Here is a 22368-nt window from a genome sequence, read left to right on the forward strand (position 1 = left end):
TTTTTGAATTAGTCTTCTCATTTTCTTTGGTTAAATACCCAGTAGTGGAATTACTGGATTGTATGGTATTTCTATTTTTAATTTTTTTGAGGAAGCTCCATACTGTTTTCCGTAGCGGCTGCACCAATTTGCATTCCCACCAAGAGTGCATGGGGATCCCTTCTCTCCACATCCTCCCTAACAATTGTTAACTCTTGTCTTCTTTGTTTCTAGCCATTCTGACAGGTGTAAAGTGATATTTCACTGTGGGTTTGATTTGCATTTCCCTGATGATTAGTGATATTGAGCATGTTTTCATGTGTCTGTTGGCTACTTGTATGTCTCCTTTGGAAAGATGTCTTCAGGTCCTGCCCATTTTTAATCAGATTAGTTTGTTAGCATTGGGTTGTATAAGTTCTTTATATATTTTAGATATTATCCTCTTATCAGATCTATCATTTACAAATATCTTCTCCCATTCAGTAGGTTGCCTTTTTACTTTGTTGATGGTTTCCTTCACTGTGCAGAGGCTTTTTATTTTGAAGTGGTCCCAAGAGTTTATTTTTGCTTTTGTTTCCTCTGCCTTAAGAGACATATTTAGAAAAATGTTGCTGTAACTGATGGCTGAGAAATTACTGTGTTCTCTTCTAGGAGTTTTCTGGTTTCAGGACTCACATTTAGGTCTTTAATCCGTTTTGAATTTATTTTTGTATATGGTATAAATATTCCAGTTCCATTCTTTTGCATGTAGCTATCCAGTTTTCCCAACACCTTTTATTGAAGAGGCTGTATTTTCCCCATTGTATATTCTTGCCTCTTTTGTTGAAGATTAATTGGCCATGTAACTTCCGGTTTATTTCTTGGTTCTCCATTCTATTCCACTGATCTATGTGCCTATTTCTGTGCCGGAACTATACTGTTTTGATTATGATACCTGGATTGTGATACTTCCAGCTTTGCTCTTCTTTCTCGAGATTGCTTTGCCTAATTGGGGTCTTTTGTGGTTCCATACAAATTTTAGTATTATTTGCTCTAGTTCTGTGAAAAATGCTGTTGGTATTTTGATAAGGGTTGCACTAAATTTGTAGATTGCTTTGGTTAAAATGGACATTTTAACAATACTCATTCTTCCAATCCATGAGCACGGAATATTCTTCCATTTGTGTATGTCCTCTTCCATTTCTTTCATCAGTGTTTTGTAGTTTTCAGAGTACAGGTGTTTTACCTCTTTGGTTAAGTTAATTCCTAGGTATCTTACTCTTTTTGGTGCAATTGTAAATAAGATTGCTTTCTTAATTTCTCTTTCTACTATTTAGTTATCAGTGTATAGAAACACAACTGATTTCTGGGTATTAAAAGTGTATCCTGCAACTTGACTAAATTCATTTATTATTTCTAATATTTTGGGGGGAGTCTTTAGGATTTTTTATGTTCAGTATTATGTCACTTGCAAATAAGGCCAGTTTAATTTCTTCCTTATCTTACTTTTCTTGTCTGATTGCTGTGCTGACTGGCCATATTTCAAGTGCTCCGTGGCCACATGTGGCCAGTGGCTACTATATTGGACAGTGCAGGTCTGTCCTGTGTTAACTTTGGGTAATAGTCATCTTCATTTATTAACTGGGTACCTCTCCTTCCTGTGGAACTAGGACCCAGTGAGGACGGTATTCACCCTCCAGAGAGCCTGGCACAGTGCCCAGCTCTGGTACGAGCTTCACCATTGTTTTGGAGTGAATGAATGATTCATTACGAGGGAGGGTCTCTCTGCCCATAATATGAAATGGTGGTAGGAGATGTGGGCATGGCAACGGCCCAGGAATCTTGCCCCAAGTTCCCATTTCCTGCCCAGGCCGTGGGAGCCCCGCACCAAAGGGGAAACAGTGAATCCAGCAGGTGAAGTTCTAGCATCTGGCATTGACTCATTTTAAATATCAGCCCTGGTGTGTGAGCGCCAGCAAAGGAAAGCACGTAAGTCCGTGGGGTGGGTGTGGGGGCTAGAGGGAGACATTCCATTTCTACAACCCCCTACTTAATTTCATCCATTCGTTTATTCAACCATAAGTGCTTATTAGCTCCTTAGTTTGTTCATTTAGCGTACTTCATTTAGGCTAGGCATTTGCTAGGTGCTGGTGCGTTTCATGAATATATAGGAAACCATCCTCTCTCTTGCTCTGTAATCCTCTAGTGAACTTGTTCTAGCAGAACCGGTGTTTAAACTAGAATAAAGAAGCAAATGAGCAACGCTTGTATAAAGCTAACACCTTCCCCTCCCCCCGTGGACTTTTTTTTTTTTTTTAAGTTTTGTTTATTTAAGTGATCTTTACACCCAATGTGGGGCTGGAACTTAGAACCCCGAGACCAACAGTCACGTGTTCCTCTGACTGAGCCAGCCAGGCGTCGCATGTGGACTTTAACTTTCCTTCTCTCCTTCCATTGATAGCACACCTACTATGTGCCAGGTACAGTGCTAGGCCCTCTTTCCACCATCTCATTCAACCTTCCGTTTTTAGGGATGAAAAAAATCTGGGTCAGAAAAGATTAGGTAGCTTGCCTGATAGCTTCCAGCTAGCAAGTGGCAGAGCCTAGACACAAACCTGACTCGTCAGCCTCGCTAAACGGGGGGTGGGGGGGGGAGGGTGTGTTTGGACCCTACTGCAGTTCTTGTCATTGCTGTCGAAGCCCTGCCCAGCTGTCTCCACGCCTTCCAGGAGTACAGGGCCCGGCACACAGCAGGTGCTCTGGAAATGTATACTGAATGGATGAACGGGGTACTTGTTGAATTAAAGAATGAATGAATGAGTTCTTCATTACTTTGTGATGATTTGTTTTCATACTGGTCTGACTACAATATAAGTTCCAGATGGGCAGGAACCATAGCACAAAAGGCATGTGGACTTTGCAATCAGCTGGATCTGGGTTCAAATCCTACCTTGGTCCATATTTGCTGAGCGATCTGAGAGAGTTTCTTAACCTCTCTGAGGTTATGTTTTCTGGGGTTTGGAAGCAAGATTCTATGCTTAGCATAGTGTAGGTGCTCAGAAAACACCTGTTAAACAGAATGGTACAGAATCGCAATTTGTTAACAGAGTCTCTGGGAGGGCTGGGGAAGAGAAGGCTTAATTTTGGTTAGGAGGAAGATGAGCCAGCCTCAGAGTCATTCGGGAAGCATGTGTAATCCCGACTTCACGCCCCCCCTTCCAGAGAATGAGATTCAGGAGGAATCTGCCTGGTGTTCCAGACACTGGTGGGCTGGGATCGCTTTTTGAAAGTGATCACCCTGGAGCATTTGGACGGTCCGAAGAAATGTGTCTTGTAGCAAGGTTGCGGAGGAGGGAGAGTGGAGCCAGGCCTCGGAAGACAGCAGGATTTCCTGTGCATTTTGCTGCCTCCACCACTGCCCTGGATTTTCTCTGCCCACTAAAGGAAAGGTGGGTCCTGGGCCATCTCTGCTCCTGTGATGAGTCTTGAATAATTGATCAAGTCGCTCAGTGAGAAGCTCATGAATTCTTAAGCCCTTTTAAGGACCTTCCAGGAAAGGAGGGCATCCCCTCCAGGGTCTCTGGGGCCCTGTGCCCTCTCTATATAGGTCCCAGATGAATTGAAATGTCAGGGTCAGGCCTCCCTGTTGTGGCCTTCAGGCCAACAGCCTTTTAAAGAATGGAATGTTTCCCCACATGGATTCTACACCAGTAATTGGCCTAAGGGCAAAGCAGTCTGGAGACTGTCCTCAGGACCCAGATCTTCTAAGTGAACCATGCATAGATGAATTCCCTTCCTCTGTCCCCATGCCAAGCTGCCAGGACCCAGAGCATGCAGGTGACTTGAAACCCAGGATGCTCGGGACCCTGCCAGATTGCCTCTTCCAGCAAGTAAGTAAATTTTTAAAATGGAGAAATGCTATGGAAAAAATAAGGTGTTCTCTTGTTTTAGTTTAAAGACAGATTACTTACCCTAAGGAAGGCCTCCTAGAAGAGTTGGCTTTTGAATTGAAACCTGGACCTCAAAAGAAAAATCTGGAGAAAGACAGCTGCACGTGGAAGGAATAGCGAAGACTGTGTCCCTGCAGGGAAACACTTGATGTGCTCCTGGGACAGAAAGAAGCCCATTGTGGCCAGAGCACAGTGAATGAGAGGGTGGGTGGGATATAAGAGAGGCAGAGGACTGGACCTACTGACCCTTATGAGGGCTCTGGGGAAAGGGGCAAAGATACCCTTCCTTCGGTATAGACATAGCCCCTTATCCATACACAAGATTCCATGAGAGGAGCATGGCTGCATTTTAACCCCCACTTGCCTATCTGCCAGCACCCCTGTGCAGTGCACAACATGCAGAACTGTACATGGAGGACCTGGGGAGTGCCATTATCTGCCTGTGATGGAGCCGGACAGAAGAGGGAAATCATAGCTCAGCTCTGGCCAGGTTAAATGTGAGATGCCATTAGCCATCCAGGAGAAGTTGCTGAGTAGACAGATGGATGTGCTTATCTGGAGCTCAGGGCAGAGGTCTGGGTGTCCTCACTGCATCATCACAGGCTTGGATCAGGCAGTCCAGGGAAAGCCACAGAGTGGTATTTCTGATGTGCAGATCTGCCTCTGAAGTGCTTACTAGTCCGTGGGAGAGGTCAACAAGGTGCTTAGAAATCAGAATTTAAGGAGACACTCCCTCCCAGGGTCACGTAACACAGAGTTGGCTTGAATGCCACCTTAAAATGTGTGTCATCTTAAATCTAGTCCCAGTCCCTTATAATTCAGTGGAGAACAGATCGTCATAACAACTAATGGTGCTGGCCCACTCAGACTCTCATTTGGGAAAGAAAAAAAAAAGAACCTCACACTTTCCTTCACACCGTATATAAAAACAAAAATGGGTCAGAGACCTAACCATAAAAGCTAGACGTATGAGACTTTGGCGGGGGCGCGGGGGGACAGAGAAAACCTTCATGACCTTGGGGTAGGCAAAGATGGCTGAGGCCACAGAAAGTAACCATAAAAGAGGAAAAAAATCAATTTTATAGAAACTAAGAACTTCTCTTAAAAAAAAATACCATTAAGAAAATGAAAAATGCCAGAAGCCCAGAGAGACCATGTACAGTATATTTATCCGACATAGAACTTGTTTCCAAAACACATAAGGAACTCTTACAACTCAGTAATAAAAGGACAACTGATCCAATTTTTTTCAGTGCGTCGAAGAGTGGAACAGACCCTTCACAAAAGAAAATGTACGGAAGTCCAAGAGTGGGCAAGTGAAAGTGATGTTCAAGGCCATCGTCATCAGGAAAATGCAAATTGGAACCATAATGAGGCACTACTTTCCACCCACTAGAACGGCTTCCGTTAATAACCATGCCAAGTGTTGGTGAGGAAACCAAGCAACTAGAATTCTCCTACCCTGTTGGTGGGAATGTAACATGTACACGCACTTTGTCATACGGTTTGGCAGTCTATTACAAACACACAACTAAGCCATTCCAGTTTGAAAACGGAAACAAGATATCTATACAAGGACTTGTAGCCAATGTTCAGTGTTTTAGTCATGATGGCCAAAACCTCGGAGACAACTCAAGTGTCCATCAGCAGGAGAAAAGATACAAACTGGAGTGGTCCGTCCGTGCACAGAAACTCTACTCAGCAATCAAAATGTAACTACCTATATATGTCGCATCATGGAGGATTCTCCAGGGCTGAATGAACAAAGCCAGACAAAGACAAAATACAATGTGTATGATTCCATCTATATAGAAATCTAGAAAAGACAAATCTTATCTGTAGTGATAGAAACCTGTTCCATGTTTGCCTGAAGCTGCAGGTGGGTGGTGGGGGTTGACTGTAAGGAAATAAGAGGGAACTTTTAGGGGTGAGTGGAATGTTCTATATCTTGATTGTAGCTCTGGTTACAAGGTGTGTATATGTACCAAGACCCATCGACCTGGATCTGTAAAATACGTACATTTATGTAAATTATACATCAATAGAGTGATTTAAATACCTCCCTTCAAGGTTTGGTTGATAACCTTTTCAATCCTCTGGTCGCCCTTGTTACCCGAGTGTGGTATCAGACTGTTTCTTCTCTTCAAGGACATTGTGGTTAAATAGTTTGGTCCACGGCCAGGACATAATGGGCATTAAAAATAGACTCAGGGGGCGCCTGGGTGGTTCGGATCCTTAAGCTGCTGCCTGGGGCTCAGGTCATGATCCCAGGGTTCTGGGGTGGAGTCCCACATGGGGCTCCTTCCTCAGAGGGGAGTTTGCTTTTCCTTCTCCCTCTGTGATCTCTTTTGCTCTCGCTCTCTCTCAAATAAATAAATAAAATCTTAAAAAAATAAAAAAAGAATGGACTCAGGAATTGCAGGTGCATGAGGGAACTGGTGCCCAGAGGACACTTGTCTAAGGACACACAGCCCCGTACAGGTATTGACTACAAGGTGTTGCTGGGTGTGGGGGAGGTTGGGGTTTCAAAAAATAAAACCCAAACAGGCAGACGTCCGTCTGTCGTCCGCGCACCTCCTGTCCTGTTTTCCTTCAGAGCTGAGTCTGGGGAGAGGTCAGGGTGCCTCCTCCACACCCCGAGCGAGGCCAGTCCCGCCAGGCGGGTAATTGCACAAATCCTAGGTCTGCAAAGGGCCTTCCAGGCGAGACGCGGCCCCCCCTCCCCGCAAGAGCACAGTCCTCACCAACCAGCCAGGTCCAGGTCTCTGCGCCCCCATCATTGCTCACCTGGCCTCCTGGGGTTCGGCGGGGAGCAATGACAGTGGTCTGCTCCCGCTACTCTTAAGGAACCTAGTTCTGCTCAGGAAAGTGAGGCAAGGCCGGGAAATAAAGAACGAGCCGAGCTAGCATTTAAACCTCCTTGTGCCCAGTTCCAGGGCCAGAAAGCACACTGAACTCCGGGCGCAGAGCTGGCACAGAAAGCTGGGTCACCCCGACCCTGATCCTCAAGCTCGGAGCAAGGAACGCCAGCCCCCACGGGGCGCCAACAGCGTTGTACTTGAGGTCCAGGCCGGTTCCCGCTCCCACCAGCTGGGCGGCCTCCAGCCTCAGTTTCCCCACTTGACCCCCACGCGGGAGAGGCTCTGGCTCTCGCAGGGGTTCCGCCGGGCCCCGCCCTCTGGGTGGGGCTGGGGACAGTCACGTGGAGGGGCTCCGACGCCCCCGAGCCCCGCCCCGCCCCGCCCCCAGCCTCTGCGGGGTCTGGGTCTGGAGCGGAGCGCGCAGAGCCTGCCGAGGCCGCCACGCCGGGGCCACGCTGAGGTCGGCGGCGCCGCGGGGTCCGGGGAGCCTGCTCGCTGCTCCGTCCGCTCCCGGCCAGCTGTGCAGGCGGCTGGAGCCGCAGCGGCGGCAGCAACAGCAGCAGCCCCGGCAGGAGTAGCAGCGAGGACTCGAGCGCGGGCGGCAGCGGCGACACCATGGATCTGTCCTTTATGGCCGCGCAGGTAACGGGGCGCCTTCCTCGCACGCCCTGGGCTGCGAAGTTTGGGGAGGTTCGGGGCCACTGGCTCTCCCTGCCTGCGCCGGCTGGGCGCGTCCGGAGGCTTTGAACCGGGCGGTGGCGCCCGCCGGGGATCTACGTGTCGGTCCTTTGTCCGGAGCCGGGCATCCCTAACCTGGTTTCTCTCGGCCGAGGCGGCGAGCGCGGCTGCCGGGGGTGGGGCGGGCCATGCGCCCGGAGCGCCCCGGGTCGACCTGTTCCCAGATTGCGAGGGGCCTGGACGATGCGAGTCGACCCCTCCCTGCCCACTGCCTCCCTGCCGTCCCCCGGCTCCAGGACTCAGGACTCCCCCAGGGCCGTGCCGCCCAGATCAGTGCAAACCCCGGGCGGGTGGGCACCCTCGCTGTTCTCCATTCCCTGTTTTCCCGAGGCGCGGGAGATCTCGGGGCGCCCCGCCACTCACTCCCCCTTAAGTGGAGACCACAGCCCCTGCAGCCTGAGGAAGGAGGTGAGACCCGCTCTGCGACCAGCCGAGCGCCAGAGCGCAGCGATCCTTTTATCCTCTTTTTTTTTTTTTTTTTTTTTTTTTTTTTTTTGCTTTGTGCTGAATCTGTAGCCATCAGTACCCAGCGCGACCATAACTCTTCCCTTGACACAAAACAGGTTGCCAATGGCAGGAAAAAACAGATGACCTCTCATCGCTTGATTGTTCCTGAAGGAGACTCCCCTTGAGTTCCGAGCGTTGGGTGATCTTTATGTTTCTGTGCTCAGCTCTCATGAGCTAGAACAAAGACAGGCAGACACCCCCTTTGTGGAGCTGCCTGTGGCCTCTCCCAGGACTCAGTGCTGAAGACAGTCTGGCTCCAGGGAAGGCCACATTTGGTCTGGGCGAGTAAATCTCAGCGTACCACATTCGGACCTTGCACCTTCTATGAGTTGCTTATGCTGGGAGCCCAGAGGTAGGAAGGCCACCAGGGGTCCCTCTGTCCCCTGCACATGTAGCAGGGGCCTGTCTGCTGCTATTTAATCTACCAGGGTATGGATTTTAAGAGAACACTTTCCTTTTCCGGCCCCAAATTTCACCCCAGGGGAAGCCTCTTGAAAAGTGACATCAAAATCCAGGCTGTATGCACAGCCAGTCCCTGAACACAGTCATGCAAGATGCAGAATCCACGGGATGGTTCCAGATCTCAGCTCTAGGCAGCCCCTTGTTTAGTTTTCCAAAATGTGCATTGCTCTAGTCAGCAACACTGGTCATTTTTTTGCCTAATTTTCTGTCTCCTGTTCCTAAACCCATGTTTATAAATATTGTCATGGGGGCGTCATTTGAGACAGTGGTGACTTTAGCTGCAGGGTAACTGGAGTGGCTTCACCAGCTTTATTTCTAGGGGAGAGAGGAGCTCGCACACGCCTGTCTCTGCCTGTCCCCTCTAGATCCCACCAAGCAGCTTGTGTCCATGGTTACGAGATAAATTGATCACTGCTAACCCTGGGATGGGCTGGAGCATCAGAAGTTGCTATGGTAACCTGACACAATAAACATAGGGCTTTTCACCATCTGTAAGCAGAGCCTGCCCAGAGATTGGGTTCTTTTTTTTCTCTCTCTCTCTTTTGTTTACTCCCAAGTTTTGTGTGCTCCGTGTGTTCCTGCCAGCAGATATTTGGGCATTGATTACATGCCCAGTCCTGAGTCCATTGCAAGGAACAGAAACTCGATGAACCATACCTGGGGACACGCTGCGGTTTGTGGGGACACTTGCTGTATGCCAGCCACTTGCACACTCTATCACAGTGAATCCTTACAGGGCTATGACATGGGCACTGCTATTCCCCCTTTTACAGATCCGGATACCAGACTTCAATAAGATTAAATAATTTGCCTGCTTAGTGCATGTCACCAAGTTGCTGTCCCCACACATCAACCGTGGACAGTTTGACAGGGAAATGTTAATGCCTCCATTGCTTGTTCAGCAAAGGTTGGGTACTCACCTTGTGCCAAGCTCCGTGCCAGGCACTGGGACTGAAGTGCTGGCAACAAAGAGGGGTAGGATGTAGATTTTTCTTTCTGGGTACTTACAGAGGACTGGAGAAGTGACAGGCCAGGCAATCCCCAGCAGGGGGAATGGATCAGGGCGGGGTGGACCAAGACGCGTGGCACATAGTAGGCCTGCAGCAAGTTTCTGTTAGATGATTGCATGGGGGTGAGACAAGATGGATGTGTGTTGTGAAAAGACAAGAACAGGAAAACAATGCATTCCTGGTGTCGGATGCCCCTTCCCCGCCCCCGAACACCTGTCATCATCAGGACTTGCAGGACGTGAGTTCTGATGGAGTAAAACTACAGACAGATCTCCCCTGGTGGATTCTAGGCAGAGAGGCAGGAGCAGGGAGGCCCGGAATATAATCACAGACTCCTTCAGGAAGAGGAGAGGAGAGGGGGCTGGGGCCAGGTCACAGAGGTGCAGATTGTGGCATGGGAAGTTCACATGAATCAGTGGGCAGTGGGGGCCATTGCAGGTCGTTGAACAGGGAAGGGTTTATGACCAAAGCAGTGCTTTGGGAAGATCCAGCCCCAGTGGAGCACAGAAGCTGGAGGTGTGGGTGGGGCCGGAAGTGCGCGCCTTGATGATTTGACCTAGTGAATGAAACCAGCTCCCTCTGACTCCAAAAGCTCCTCCCCCTCCTCAATGTTGTGAACTGTGATTCCTGTGCCCGGCTTTAAAAGACCCGGAGGATATAAGCCATTTCAGAAAGATTTGCCTCTCTAATGCTAAGCATTACGAAGACACCCTTTAGGGACAGAGAGAGTGGACACCAGTTATCCCGCAACTCCCCTGACCCAGTTCTGCCCTTGATGGTGTGGGGACCTGGGGTTGTGTGATGGGGCTTGGAAGAGCTGTGGACACTGAAGATGTGAAGACTCAGCTCGTGGATCCCCGGAGGTGCTCAGCTGCCCTTTCCTCCACCCTGGACACACCCCAGTCCCCCTCTGCACAGTTCCTGGGTCCCCTCAGACACCCTGGCAGGCTGAACAGTAAGCAGGAGCACCTGTTGCTCTATGGCCGGTGGTGGGCAGAAGGGCAGGGCTGTCCAGACGCCCAGGGAGCTGGGGACGGGGAGGGCAGCACAGATGTTGAGGATTGAGCCCCGAATCCCTGTGTCATGGGTGGGGTGGCCCTTACTCCAAAGATGGCCCTGTTCCCTCCCTCTCCCACATCAGGGGGAGATCTGACTCCCCTCCCCTTAAATCTGGGTTGGCATCAGTGACTTTCTTGACCAGGAGAAAGCAGTGTGAGTGACGTTCTGGAACCTCCGAGATTAGCTTTAATGAAGACTGCAGCGTCCACTGATGACTCCCAGAGTGCTTGCTCTAGGGGAGTGCAGAGACCCCGAGACCTCCGTGATGAGACAAGAGAGTGAACATTTAAGGAACCTACTGCATGGGCAGAAATGAACAAGAGGGCACAGGAGCGCCCATCACGAGCTCGAGGCCGTAAGGCCAAGTTGAGCAAGCACATGTATGGCCCGAGAGCTCAGTCTTGGGTTCGTCCTGCGCTGTCCTTACAGCAACTACTCTAAACCCAGAGCTCCCGATATTGCTGCCATTAGGATCCCCTGGGAGCTTTTAAGACCTGCTGTCTCTGCCCCACCCCCAGTGCTCCCCTTAGAGTCTCAGCGGGAAGCAGACATCAGTATTTTCCATCATTCCCCAGTGGGTCCCGGCGTGTGGTCAGGGGGAGGCTTGAAGGTGAAACCGCTTAGGGCTGTCTCCCTCCCCCTCCTCTGAATGCAACAGATCCTTGGCTCTGTGGTCCCTTTCAGGTGGCAAAACGTCATGTGGCCTCCGGAAGTCATCCGAGTATGGGTTCAGCAACTTAAAAGAGTGAGGCCCAGAATAATATAACCCAGAGACTTGTTCCAGAATTGTTCTCCCTTCCTCCTGCCCACACCTGCCACAGGTGGGAGACCTGACATCGCGTAGGTGGCTCTGCTAGTCCCATCGTGAGCCAGGGTGGCTCAGCCGACAAGCAGAGGAGCCAGGCGTGGAGCCCCAACCCCAGGGTCGTCCTGCTTGTGGGCTCCCCACCTCGCAGAGCGGGCCCAGTGCGGGGGTGCGTGGGGAACCTAGGGCCCCGCCGTGGAGGAGCTCCAGGGGACCCTCGGTCCCTGAATACAGAGCGTTGTGTTTATGTCCATTGTTTGAAAGATTTTATTTATTTATTTGTTTGTTTGAGAGAGTGAGAGCGCACAAGCGTGAGCGGAGGGAGAGGGGCAAGCAGACCCCCTGCTGAGCACGGATCCCAGGACTGTGAGATCATGACCTGAGCCAAAGTCAGACGCTTAACCGACCGAGCCACCTAGGCGCCCCATGTTTATGTCCATTTTTAAACACATTCCTAGAGGCCTGTAATAGTGTCCTGGGGCTGCCCTAACCCATTAGCACAAACAGAGTGGTTCCCGACGGAAATGTAATCTTTCCCGGTTTTGGAGGCCGGCAGGGCAGGTGTCTCTGAAGTCCCTAGGGGAGAATCTATTCCACGCCTCTCTGTTAGCCTCACGGTGTCGCCTGCTGTCCCCGGGGTCTCTTTCCTGTAGAAGCAGCTCTCGAATCTCTGTCTCAGAAAGCCTGGGTCCCCCTCCCCCGCCCCAGTGTGTCTCTGTGTCTCTTCTCCGCTTCTTATAAAGACGCCAGTATATTGGATCAGGGCCCACTCTAATGACCTCGTTTTGACTTGATTACACCTGCAGAGAAACTAGTTTGAAAGAAGGTCACTTTCACAAGAACGAGGAGTTAGGGCCCGATAGCATATTTTTGGGGGAGACACAAGTCAACCCATAATAGCATCTGAAGACCCATAAAGAATCAGGATCTCGATTCTTGTGTTAGTGGCCACTGGTCTTAGAGAAGCAGTGGACAGATCGCCTCTCTATACCTTGGTTTCATCATCTGTGAAATGGGCACAAAGTCGCCTTCCCCGGGGAACTGTTCAGTGTCGTCCTTCAGCAGATGTATCTGTGGGCCAGACCTGGAGCTCTGGGGAAGAGAGGGCCCCAGGCCTGCCATGTGATATGTGACATGGTATAGGTAAATGCCCGGATGAGGCACCTAACCCAGAGGTCAGGGAAGGCTTCTGGAAGTTTGAATTGAGCTGTCTGAAGGATGCTTACCTGTTACGTAGACAAAGAAGGAGGAACGACATTCCAGGCAGAGGGAATGGCATGCACAAAGATTGACTGGACTAGAGCTTGAAATAGTGTCTCCTGTTGGGCGTGGGAGTTGCAAGTCAGGGCATTTGGATGGACTAGGGGGCAGGTGGGGAAAGAGTGGGAGACGGGCCAAGCAGGTGACCTTGTGTAGTGGAACAGAGCTGGGTGGGGTGACCCACAGAGCAGAGGACGGGCCTGGAAGGGGGCACGGGCTGCTTCAGCTCCTTGCTCGTGCCCTGCAGACACACAGGCCCAGGGCTGCCGGTTCTTCAGGGTTTTCCAGAAAACTGAATATTTGGATTTTTACATGCAGTCTGGATTTTAAAATTTGGCCACTCATTAAAAATTTTTAATAAGCCAACCAGCCACAATGTGAGCTGTTTCCATTACTTATTGCTTATTTTTTCAGTTACTTAGTGGCTTAAAGCAATCATTTATTTTGCTCATGGTTTTGTGGGACCAGATTCTGGGAAGGACTCAGCTCGGCAGTTTGTTTCTGCTCTCAGTGACAGCTGGGCCTGGAGTCGAGACTTCGAGCATCGCACACACGGCTGGCGACTCTGCTCAACTTGACCGTTCTCGCCACTTGGCATTTCGTCTTGCAGATGCTTCTTCAGGCAGCTGGGATTTCCCTGTATGGAGGGCTTCCTGTGTAGTACTGCCTTCCCCCCAAATGGGCATTTCCACGTAGAAACCGTGGGGCTTCTTATAAACGAGCCTCGGAAGTCCCAGAATGTCAGTAATTCTGTGTTCATTTGGCCAAGAAAGTCCTCAGGCCAGCCCCAGTTTCAGTGGAAGGGATCACAGCCCACCTCTCAATGTGGGGAGCAGTGTGCACGTCCAGGAAGGACGGAAGAAACCGAGATCGTTGGCGACTGGCCCCTGGAGGGGTCAAACCGGGCAGGGGTGTGAGCAGGGTTGGTCCTGGGGTGGCCCGAGCAATCACTCTGGACCGGTGGGATGTGTGTAGAGCTTGACAGCACCTTGTGAACTGCCAACCCCAAGAGAGAAGTAAATTACTACTCAGGAGGTAGGCCATGTTGTTACTAGGCTGAAATGTATCAAGTTGCTGATACTTGGCCCTTTTTGACCTGACAATTTCATATGGTTCAGCCTCATCAGTACTGCCTGGTAAGACGGTAAGTTCTTGAGTTCTGGAGGGCTGGAGGGAGGAGGCATGGCGGGGGGGATCAGTACTTGATCGGGAGATCTGAAGGGGCTTCCTGTGTTTGAGGAGTGGGGCCTCCCCCCGCCCACACACACACACACACTTCTCTCCTCAGCTGGGCTTTTAGAACCTTCTTGACCTTGCTGGTGGGAGGACATAGTCACTCCTGGAACATTATGTTGATAGTGGGCAGGTCTTTCTGGAAGACAGCCTGTGTGGTTTAATCATAGCTGAGTTGTATCTGCTGCCAGTCCTTCCTGCCCCTTCCTCCCCCTGGACTTTGGGGAGCTCACGGGTAATTTGCATTTTAATTATTTTTCATGGAGAAGGAAAAATCCACAAAAGAATCTGGTAGCTCTGAAGAGGCGATTTTGTTATCTTTTGAAGTGGCCATCGCTGCATTCATGGGCTTGTGGGATTATTCCAAAAGATCTGCAAGACACCAGCAGAAATTTTCTCTCCCCAGAGGAACACAGCACCACCCAGAAAAATAGAATTTTAGGGAGTCTGGCAATCTGCTACTTAGAGAATGTTTCCCCAGCCAGCAACTGCTCCTTTTTCTTAAAGCAAGAATTATCATTAAAATACAAATTGTCTATTATCTCAAATGTTTTTAACCGAAGGGCCTGTCTTGTTGTACTTCAAATTCTCACTTAAAAGATTTAAATATTTTATCATTCTAATTAGACCTACTTCGGGAGAGAATCTAACGCTAACTTTTTGCAGGGGTGTAATGAGCAGTTAGGGGAGAGTAAAAATCCACAGTAGTTTTTGTAGACCAGATTTCTAGACAGCATTTTGGGAATCAAGACATTCTATTTGACTGGCAATAATTATATGTCACAGAGCTAAGAGAAACGGGGCATCTGGAGGTGAATTGCAAGTTTCTAATCAAATATCTGAGTGTTTATGGAGCAGCTGCTGTGTGCTTATCCCTGCTCACCCTGCTTTTAGGATCTGAACCCCAGTTCCTTCTATTCTGTCCCCTCAAGATGTCCCTGTACCTTCCCATCATAACTGCCATTTATCAAATGCTTTGGGGAGTGCCAGACAGGTCCTGTGTTGTGCGGTACAGAGAATCTCATTAAATCCTTTATGACAGCTCCATGGAATAGGCAAGTTTAAGATCCATTTTACAGATGAGGAAACTGAGGCTTAGGGCACACACAACTGGGATTCAAACCCTGATCTCTATGCCATGTTGGCTTGTTTTTAAAAATGCAATCTCACAGTCTCTGCCTTCTGATTAGAGTCTTTAAGCCATTCATGTGTAGTGTGATTTCTTTATGTGGTTAGATTTTAATCTACCACCTCACGGTTGCCTATTGGTCCTATCTGTTCTTTGTTCCCTTTTCATTCTTTTTCTGCCTTACTCTGGATTAAGAAATTTTTATTATTCCATACGGTCGCCTTTATTGGTTCACTAGCTCTGTTTTGTTATTTTAGTGGTTGCTCTAGGATTTGTAGTATGTATCACTAAGTCATCACAGCCTAGCTACAGGTGATATTATGCCACCTCATACTATTCTCCTGCCTCAGCTGTTGTGCCATTATTGTTACACATTTCACTTCTGCATATTATAAACCTCACACTACATTATTATTTTTGTTAAAAATCAATGATCTTTTAAAGCAATTTAAATAGCAAGAAAAAAGTCTTATATATTTTCTCATAGGTTATTATTTCCAGTGTTGGTCATTCCTTTGTGTAGATCACAAACGTGGTATCATTTTCATTCTGCCTAAAGGACTTTAACATTTTTAGTGTGCGGAAGTGCTGGCAATGATTTCTTCCAACTATTATATGTCTGGGGTGGGGGAGGGAGTCGTCTTTTTTTTTTTTTTTTGGCTGTCATTTTTGAAAGTTAATTTTTGCTGGGCATAGAATAAGGTCAACAGTTTCTTTTTCAATGTTGATATCGTCCCTCCATCTTCCTGCTTGCAGTGTTTCCACTGAGAGATCCGCTGCCATTGGATTTTGTTCCTCTAAACGTGGTGTACCTTTTTTCCTTTGGCTGCTTTAATGGTTTTCTCCTTATTGATTTTGGGCACTTCGCTTCTAACGTGGCTAAGTGTAGTTTTGTGGGTTTTTTTTTTTTCATGTTTCTTGTGCTTAGCATTTGGGAGCTTTCACATGTGTGGGTTTGTATTTTTCATCACCTTTAGAAAGTCTTTGGCCATTCTTTCTTTTTTTCTCCCCAGTTTTATTGAGATATGGTTGACATATAACATTGTGTAAGTTTCAGGTCTGCAACACGTTGATTTGATATGTGTATCTATCACAAAATGATTACCGTATCCTTACCTCACATAGTTACAGTTCTTTTTTTCTTGGAGTGTGAACTTTTATGATCCATTCTCTTAGCAAATTTCAAATATACAGTACAATATTTTTAACTATAGTCACTGTGCTGTAGTCATTATATCCCCAGAACTTACTTATCTTATAACTGGAAATGTGTGCCTTTTGGTTACCTTCACCCGATTCCTCCACCCCCTGCCTCTGGCAACTACCAGTGTGGTCTCTGTTTCTATGAATTTGGTTTTTTTAGATCCCACATATAAGGGAGATCATACAATATTTGTTTTTCTTTCTGACTTGTGTCACTTAGCGTAAAGCCCTCAAGCTTGCAAATGGCAAGATGTCATTCTTTCTTATGGCTAAAGAGTGTTCTGGCGTGTGGTGTAGTGTGTGTGTGTGTGTGTGTGTGTGTGTATGTGTGTTGTGTGTGTATCACCTCTTTATCTATTCATCCGTTGATGCCTGCTAGGTTGTTTCAGTGTCCTGGCTGTTATAAATAATGCTGCAGTGAGCATAAGGGTGCAAAGATCTCTGCCGATAGCGATTCCCTTTTCTTCGGCTACACCCCTAGAAGTGGAATTGCTGGATCATATGGCAGTTCTATATTTTTTAATTTTTAATTTAATTTTTGAACCTCCGTCCTGTTTTCTACAGTGGTTGCACCAGTTTGCATTCCCACCAGTGGTGCCGAGAGTTCCCTTCCCTCCACATCCTCACCAACACTTATTCTTTCTTGACTTCTTTCTTCGTGATGCTAGCGTCTCTGACAGGTGGGAGGTGACAGCTCGTTGTGGTTTTGTTTTGCATCTCCCTGATGATGAGTCACGTCGAGCACCTTTTCATGCACCTGTTTGCTGATTTGAATGTCTTCTTTGGAAAAACGCCAGTTCAGATCCTCTGCCCACTTTTTCACCTGGATTGTTTGGGTTTTTTGCTATTGAGTTGTGTGAGCTTTTCATTCTTTCTTGACATAGCTTTTCTGTTCCCTCCTCTCTTCTCCGTTGGAGATGCCATGTACACATATGTTCGTCTGCCTGCAGGTGTCCCCCAGCTCCCTGGTGTTTATTCATTTTTTTTTTTAGTCTCCTTTTCTGTTGTGTTTCATTTAGGGTAACTATTATTGGTACGTCTTCAAGTTCACCAGTATTTTTCTTTCTTTCTTTTTTTTTTTAAAGATTTTATTTATTTATTTGACAGAGATAGAGACAGCCAGCGAGAGAGGGAACAAGCAGGGGGAGTGGGAGAGGAAGAAGCNGCAGGCTCATAGCGGAGGAGCCTGATGTGGGGGCTCGATCCCATAACGGCGGGATCACGCCCTGAGCCGAAGGCAGACGCTTAACCGCTGTGCCACCCAGGCGCCCCACCACCAGTATTTTTCTTGAACATCCAACCTCTGGGAATCCCATGCAGCGTATTTTTGATCTCAGACATGGTGGCTTTTATGTCTAGAAGCTTAATTTGTGTCTTTCTTTATATCTGCAATTGTCTTAACATGTTCAGTGTTTCCTTTAGCTTTTAGAGCATGTGGGATGGTTACAAGAGCTGTTCCTCTACCCTCCTCTGCTGCTTCTAAACCTGCCTCAGTTCTGGCTGGTTTTGACTGACTGCTTTCGCCTCATTCTGGGTCATACTTTCCTGCTGCTTGGCATGCCTGGTAATTTTTGATTAGATGCCTAACATTGTGAATTTTACCTTGTGGGGTGCTAGATACCCTTGTGCTCCGATAAATATTCTTGACCTTTATTCTGGGACACAGTTACGTTACTTGGAAACAGTTTGATCCTTTGGGGTCTTGCTTTCAAGGTTTTAAGGTTTTAAGCCCTCTTTAGTCGAAGAGCCATTCTTTCCTGCTGGTGAGGCAGGCGGTTTTGAGTATTCTAGCCAGTGCTTGTGGATTACAAGATTTTCAAAGTGGCTGATGGAAACAAGGACTATTTCTGGCCTGTGTGGATGCCAGGCATGCTTCTCTGTCATCCTTTTTTTCTCACCTCCATGGCTTCCCGACACACATGCACTCATCAGTCATCAGGTGAACGTCTCAGGGGTCCTTCTGCAGACCCCCAGGATTCTCTCTCTCCCCTCCGTGCTCTGCCTCATTGTCTCCAGCTGCATTGGTCTCCCCGGACTCTCAGTCGCGTTTTTTCAATCAAGGAACCCACTGGTCTCTACCTGGGTTCCCCTGTCCTGCTCCACAGCCTGGAAACTCTCCCCAGGCAGGCACCTGAGTCACTTGTAGGGATCACCTGGTTTGTCCCCTCTCTCTCAAGGGTCGCTGTTCTTCACTGCCTGATGGCCAATATCTTGAAAACCATTTTCATGTATTTTGTACATTTTTGTTGTTGTTTCATTTGGAAGGGTAGATCCAGTCGCTGTTACTCCATCTTGGCTGGAAGCAGAATTTTCTTAAGTGTTTTTAACAGCAATGTTCCCTCCTTCCTCCTTTCTTGCATCATGGAAAAGGGGATGTAACAGCTGAGTCTGACTCTGGCCCCCTGCCTACTCCCCTCACTCCCAGCTGCGGCCCCTTGTTTGGTCTGGCACATCTTGGAATCTTCTGAATGTGATAAAATGTGGGCGGTGTATGCACTTAAGTCTCCCAGGTGAGTCTCTGATGCCAAGGTTAGAAAGCCAAATTGCATGGACCGAGCACGTTCTTTTCCACACTACCCTTGCCACGTGAGTTTCTTCTGGGTGCCCTGTGACAGGACTTCTGAGGCATCGAGAGAGCCAGCGCTGTGCTGCCGGTGTCAGACCTGTGAGCCTAGTCAGGCGGCTTAGTGAGCAGGGGTGGGTGCCCTGAGGCCTCCCTCCTGGCCCCTGCACCTTGGGGAGGCTCAGTCCCCAGAGGGATGAAAGTGAAGGGTGGAACAGGCTGGCAGGCAGCAGCTGCGACCCTGTGTGGCCTCTCCAGACCCTGCAACAGCCCCTCAGCCGTCCCCTCAGCACAGAGCTGCGGGAGCCTGTTAGAAATGCAGTTGAACTTGGCTTCCAGTGGCTTTGGGGCGAGCGGGGGGGAGGGGCAGGCGGGGAACCTCGGGGAGGTGACTGATCGCTCTCCCAAGCCCCTGCCCCCCACCCCCCCGTCGCCCCTGCGCTGAGCCTGGCAGTGCTGCCTGCATCTCCCGCCTCCTCTCTTAGGTCCTGCCAGCCCTTCCTCCTCCCCGTGGAGACTGCTGCGGTTCCGTGTGCATCCCAATGACCAGATCTATCAGGCAGGGTGGGCTTGCAGGCAGGGCGCCACAGAGATGCCCCCCCAAGCTGTGTTGGGGGGTGTCTAGGAGCCAAAAGGAGCTATTACCAGGCTTGGTCAGCTTTGTCACCCTGATCAACATTGTGTGAGCACACGTGACATGCAGAACGTCCCTCTCAGGCACGCAGACGGGTGAGGCAGGGGCCTGCCCCCCCCCCCGGTGGGAGGGGGCCGGATGGTGTGGATGACTCTTGAGCACCTGAGGACCGGGCTCTGGGCTCCAGCAGCACCCGGCGAGGTTTCACACAGGGGGACACCGAGGCTCAGAGAGTCTGTGGATCTGGCCCAAAGGCACCCAGGCAGGAAGGAGTAAGACCGGGCTGGGTCTGAGCCAGGGCCCAGGTACCAGCTGGGGAGCTGGATCGCGGCACTGAAGTGGGTTTCCCGGGGGCCCCGAGCCCCTGATCGGTGTGGCTCTGTGTCACAGCACTCCGCAGCCCAGGCCTCTGTCAGCAGGGCTTCCTCCATAGAGCCTGTGTGCACAGAGGGGCTGTGGCTGCAGGGATTGTTCCCGAGCCCAGACAGGCTGGCGCCAGAGGCTGGCCAGGGCCCCAGAGGAGGCTGAAAGAGCCCGGGGCAGGGCTGCGGCAGGGGAACTGCTCTAGAAGTGGTCCTCCCCCTCCTTCTCCGCACCTCGGCAGCCCTCCACCTCCATCACAGCGCCAGAGAATCCTGGCGTTCCCTGAGGGCCGGGGTTCCTGTCTCCTTTATGCCGTAATCACGACTGCCCAGCCCAGGGCCAGACCGTGTAAATATTTAATCCATGAATCGAGAGGGCCAGGAAACCATAGAAGCACAAGAAAAGCTGGATAAAAAACCATGTCTTGTGTCACCTTGCATCACTTCCTGCTGGGGTCTGGGTCACAGATTTCTTTCCCCAAGGCCCCCAGTTACCGACAACACCCAGTCCCCCCACCGCCCCCCACAACCTGGCCTGAACTCCCCAGCACCCGCCCCCGGCCCCCGCAGAGTATCTGGCACAGGTACAGCCCGGGTCTAGGGCTTTCCTTGCTGTGCTTTGTCCCATCCTCTGAACAGTCCCGTGGTGGCCGTCCCGCCCAGAGTAGTGAAGACCTCTGCGGCCCGGAGCTGATGGGGCTAGGGTTTGTTAAATGGGCTCAGTAACACCTAGCTCGTCGCATGGGCAGGAGAATGAAATGAGATGATGGTTGTAAAAATAGACGCTGTAAAGACTGCACAAATGCCAGTGATTATTACTCTGAGGCGTCCTCCTTTATCCTCCCTTGGTATCATTCCTTTTTTTGGACTAAATGTAGCTATTTCCCTCAACCGTTTTCCCAAATGAATATTCTCTCTGAAATCTTCACCAGGTCAGGCAGTGTTCTTATAAATCCATTTTCTTAAAATAAGACATGATGCTCCAGAAGAATGCATCACCTCCTTAGATCTAGCCCTGATACACCCGTTAATGTGGTCATTGAGAGCCAAATCTTGCCTCCCGTAACGCCGTACCTTTGACTCATACCGATGAGAGACGTCTCTTCTCTGAGCGCCATTTAGCCAGTTGTGCCTCCCAGATTTTGTACGAGCGACCCTGTTGAACCTTAGCACAGATATGTCAAGAGCTGCAAAGCTTCTGAAATTCTACCCTGTTTGCGAGCTCGGCTGCTATAATTTAAAAGATGCTGACAGAAGACAGGAGGCTCCCGGGTAAAGGACTTTATGACTCACAGCACCGCCGGCAGCACAAGCTTTGCGTTCTCATCAGTGCACCTTACCGCACGAGCCCCGGGGTGGGGAGGACGCCGAGCAGCCCGGGGGAGACTCCCTGTGTGCACACACCGGGTTTGTGGAGCAACCGAGAAACCCCATGCTTACGAAACCCCACTCTTTTCAACGGAGCTGCCGGCAAACCTGCCCAGCCTTTGTCTCCGGGGAAGCAATCACCGCAGTCGGGGAACTAACGTGCCGCCTGGAACATCATCTTTCTTTAGGGCGGATTGCTCTGCAAACATCCTTAAAAGATACTCTGAAACGGGGCGCCTGGGTGGCTCAGTCAGTTAGGCGTCCGAGTCTTGATGTTAGCTCGGGTCATGATCTCAGGGTTGTGGGTTCGAGCCCCGCGATGGGCTCTGTGCTCAGTGGGCAGGCTGCTTGAGATTCTCTCTCTCCTCTCCCTCCGCCCCTCCCCGGCTCTTTTGGTTTTTCTATCTCTCTAAAATAAATGAATAAATCTTTAAAAGAAAAAAAAAGTCTGAAACAAAAGCCGTCGATTCCTTTGCCCAGAAGCGTTTGAGAGACGGATGGAGAATGGTCTTCCGACTTCTCCCGCAAACTGCAGTGCCCAGATCTGGGCTTGCGTCTCCCTTGGCCGCTCCTGAGCTGTGTCACCTCGGGCCAAGCACTAGCCTCTCTGATCCTCTGTTTCCACAGCCTGAAGTAGAATTGCTGTAAGGGGTTCTCGGGAATAGCCTTCTGGAAGTGTGCTTGCTGTGCGCGTGCCAGGGGGGCCGTGGAGAGAAGGCAGCAGAGCCAAGGTCACCATGATATGGAGCTCATCCTTCCGCGCTTGATTCTTTTTTTTTTTTTTTAAGATTTTATTTATTTATTCGACAGAGATAGAGACAGAGCGAGAGAGGGAACACAAGCAGGGGGAGTGGGAGAGGAAGAAGCAGGCTCCCAGCAGAGGAGCTTGACGTGGGGCTCGATCCCATAACGCTGGGATCACGCCCTGAGCCGAAGGCAGACGCTTAACTGCTGTGCCACCCAGGCGCCCCTACCGCGCTTGATTCTTGCCCCTGTGTCTCCACCATCCCTCCCTTACCTGGTCCTCACTCTCCTGCCCCTTCTCACCTGTCAAAGGGATAGAGTCTCCATCCTGGCCTGGAGCCCCACGGCCGTGGTGAGCACCTGGCCCCGGGCTTGGGCGGTGCTGAGCAGAAGGCACAGAGGCTTAGGCAACGCGGGTGAGTTACTTTCTGAGTCTCAACCTCCTCGTCCGTAGCGTAGCAGCTGCCTCCCGGGATTTAGGGGCAAATGAGAGGCATGTTAGGAACATCCCCGCAGGAGACA

General features: G+C 49.8%; 1 protein-coding gene across 1 annotated transcript in view; it reads left to right on the forward strand.

Moving 5' to 3' along the window:
* Window positions 1-7158: 7158 nt before the first annotated feature.
* C14H14orf132 (chromosome 14 C14orf132 homolog) overlaps window positions 7159-22368 on the forward strand; it is a 49618-nt gene continuing 34408 nt past the window's right edge. Inside the window, exon 1 of the mRNA XM_011217121.3 lies at window positions 7159-7411. Within this exon, the coding sequence (XP_011215423.1) occupies window positions 7385-7411 (27 nt within the window). The 5' untranslated portion in view covers window positions 7159-7384. The remainder of the gene's footprint in view (window positions 7412-22368) is intronic.

The sequence above is a fragment of the Ailuropoda melanoleuca genome, chromosome 14, assembly GCF_002007445.2.
Source record: "Ailuropoda melanoleuca isolate Jingjing chromosome 14, ASM200744v2, whole genome shotgun sequence".
In the NCBI taxonomy this organism is placed as follows: Eukaryota; Metazoa; Chordata; class Mammalia; order Carnivora; family Ursidae; genus Ailuropoda; species Ailuropoda melanoleuca.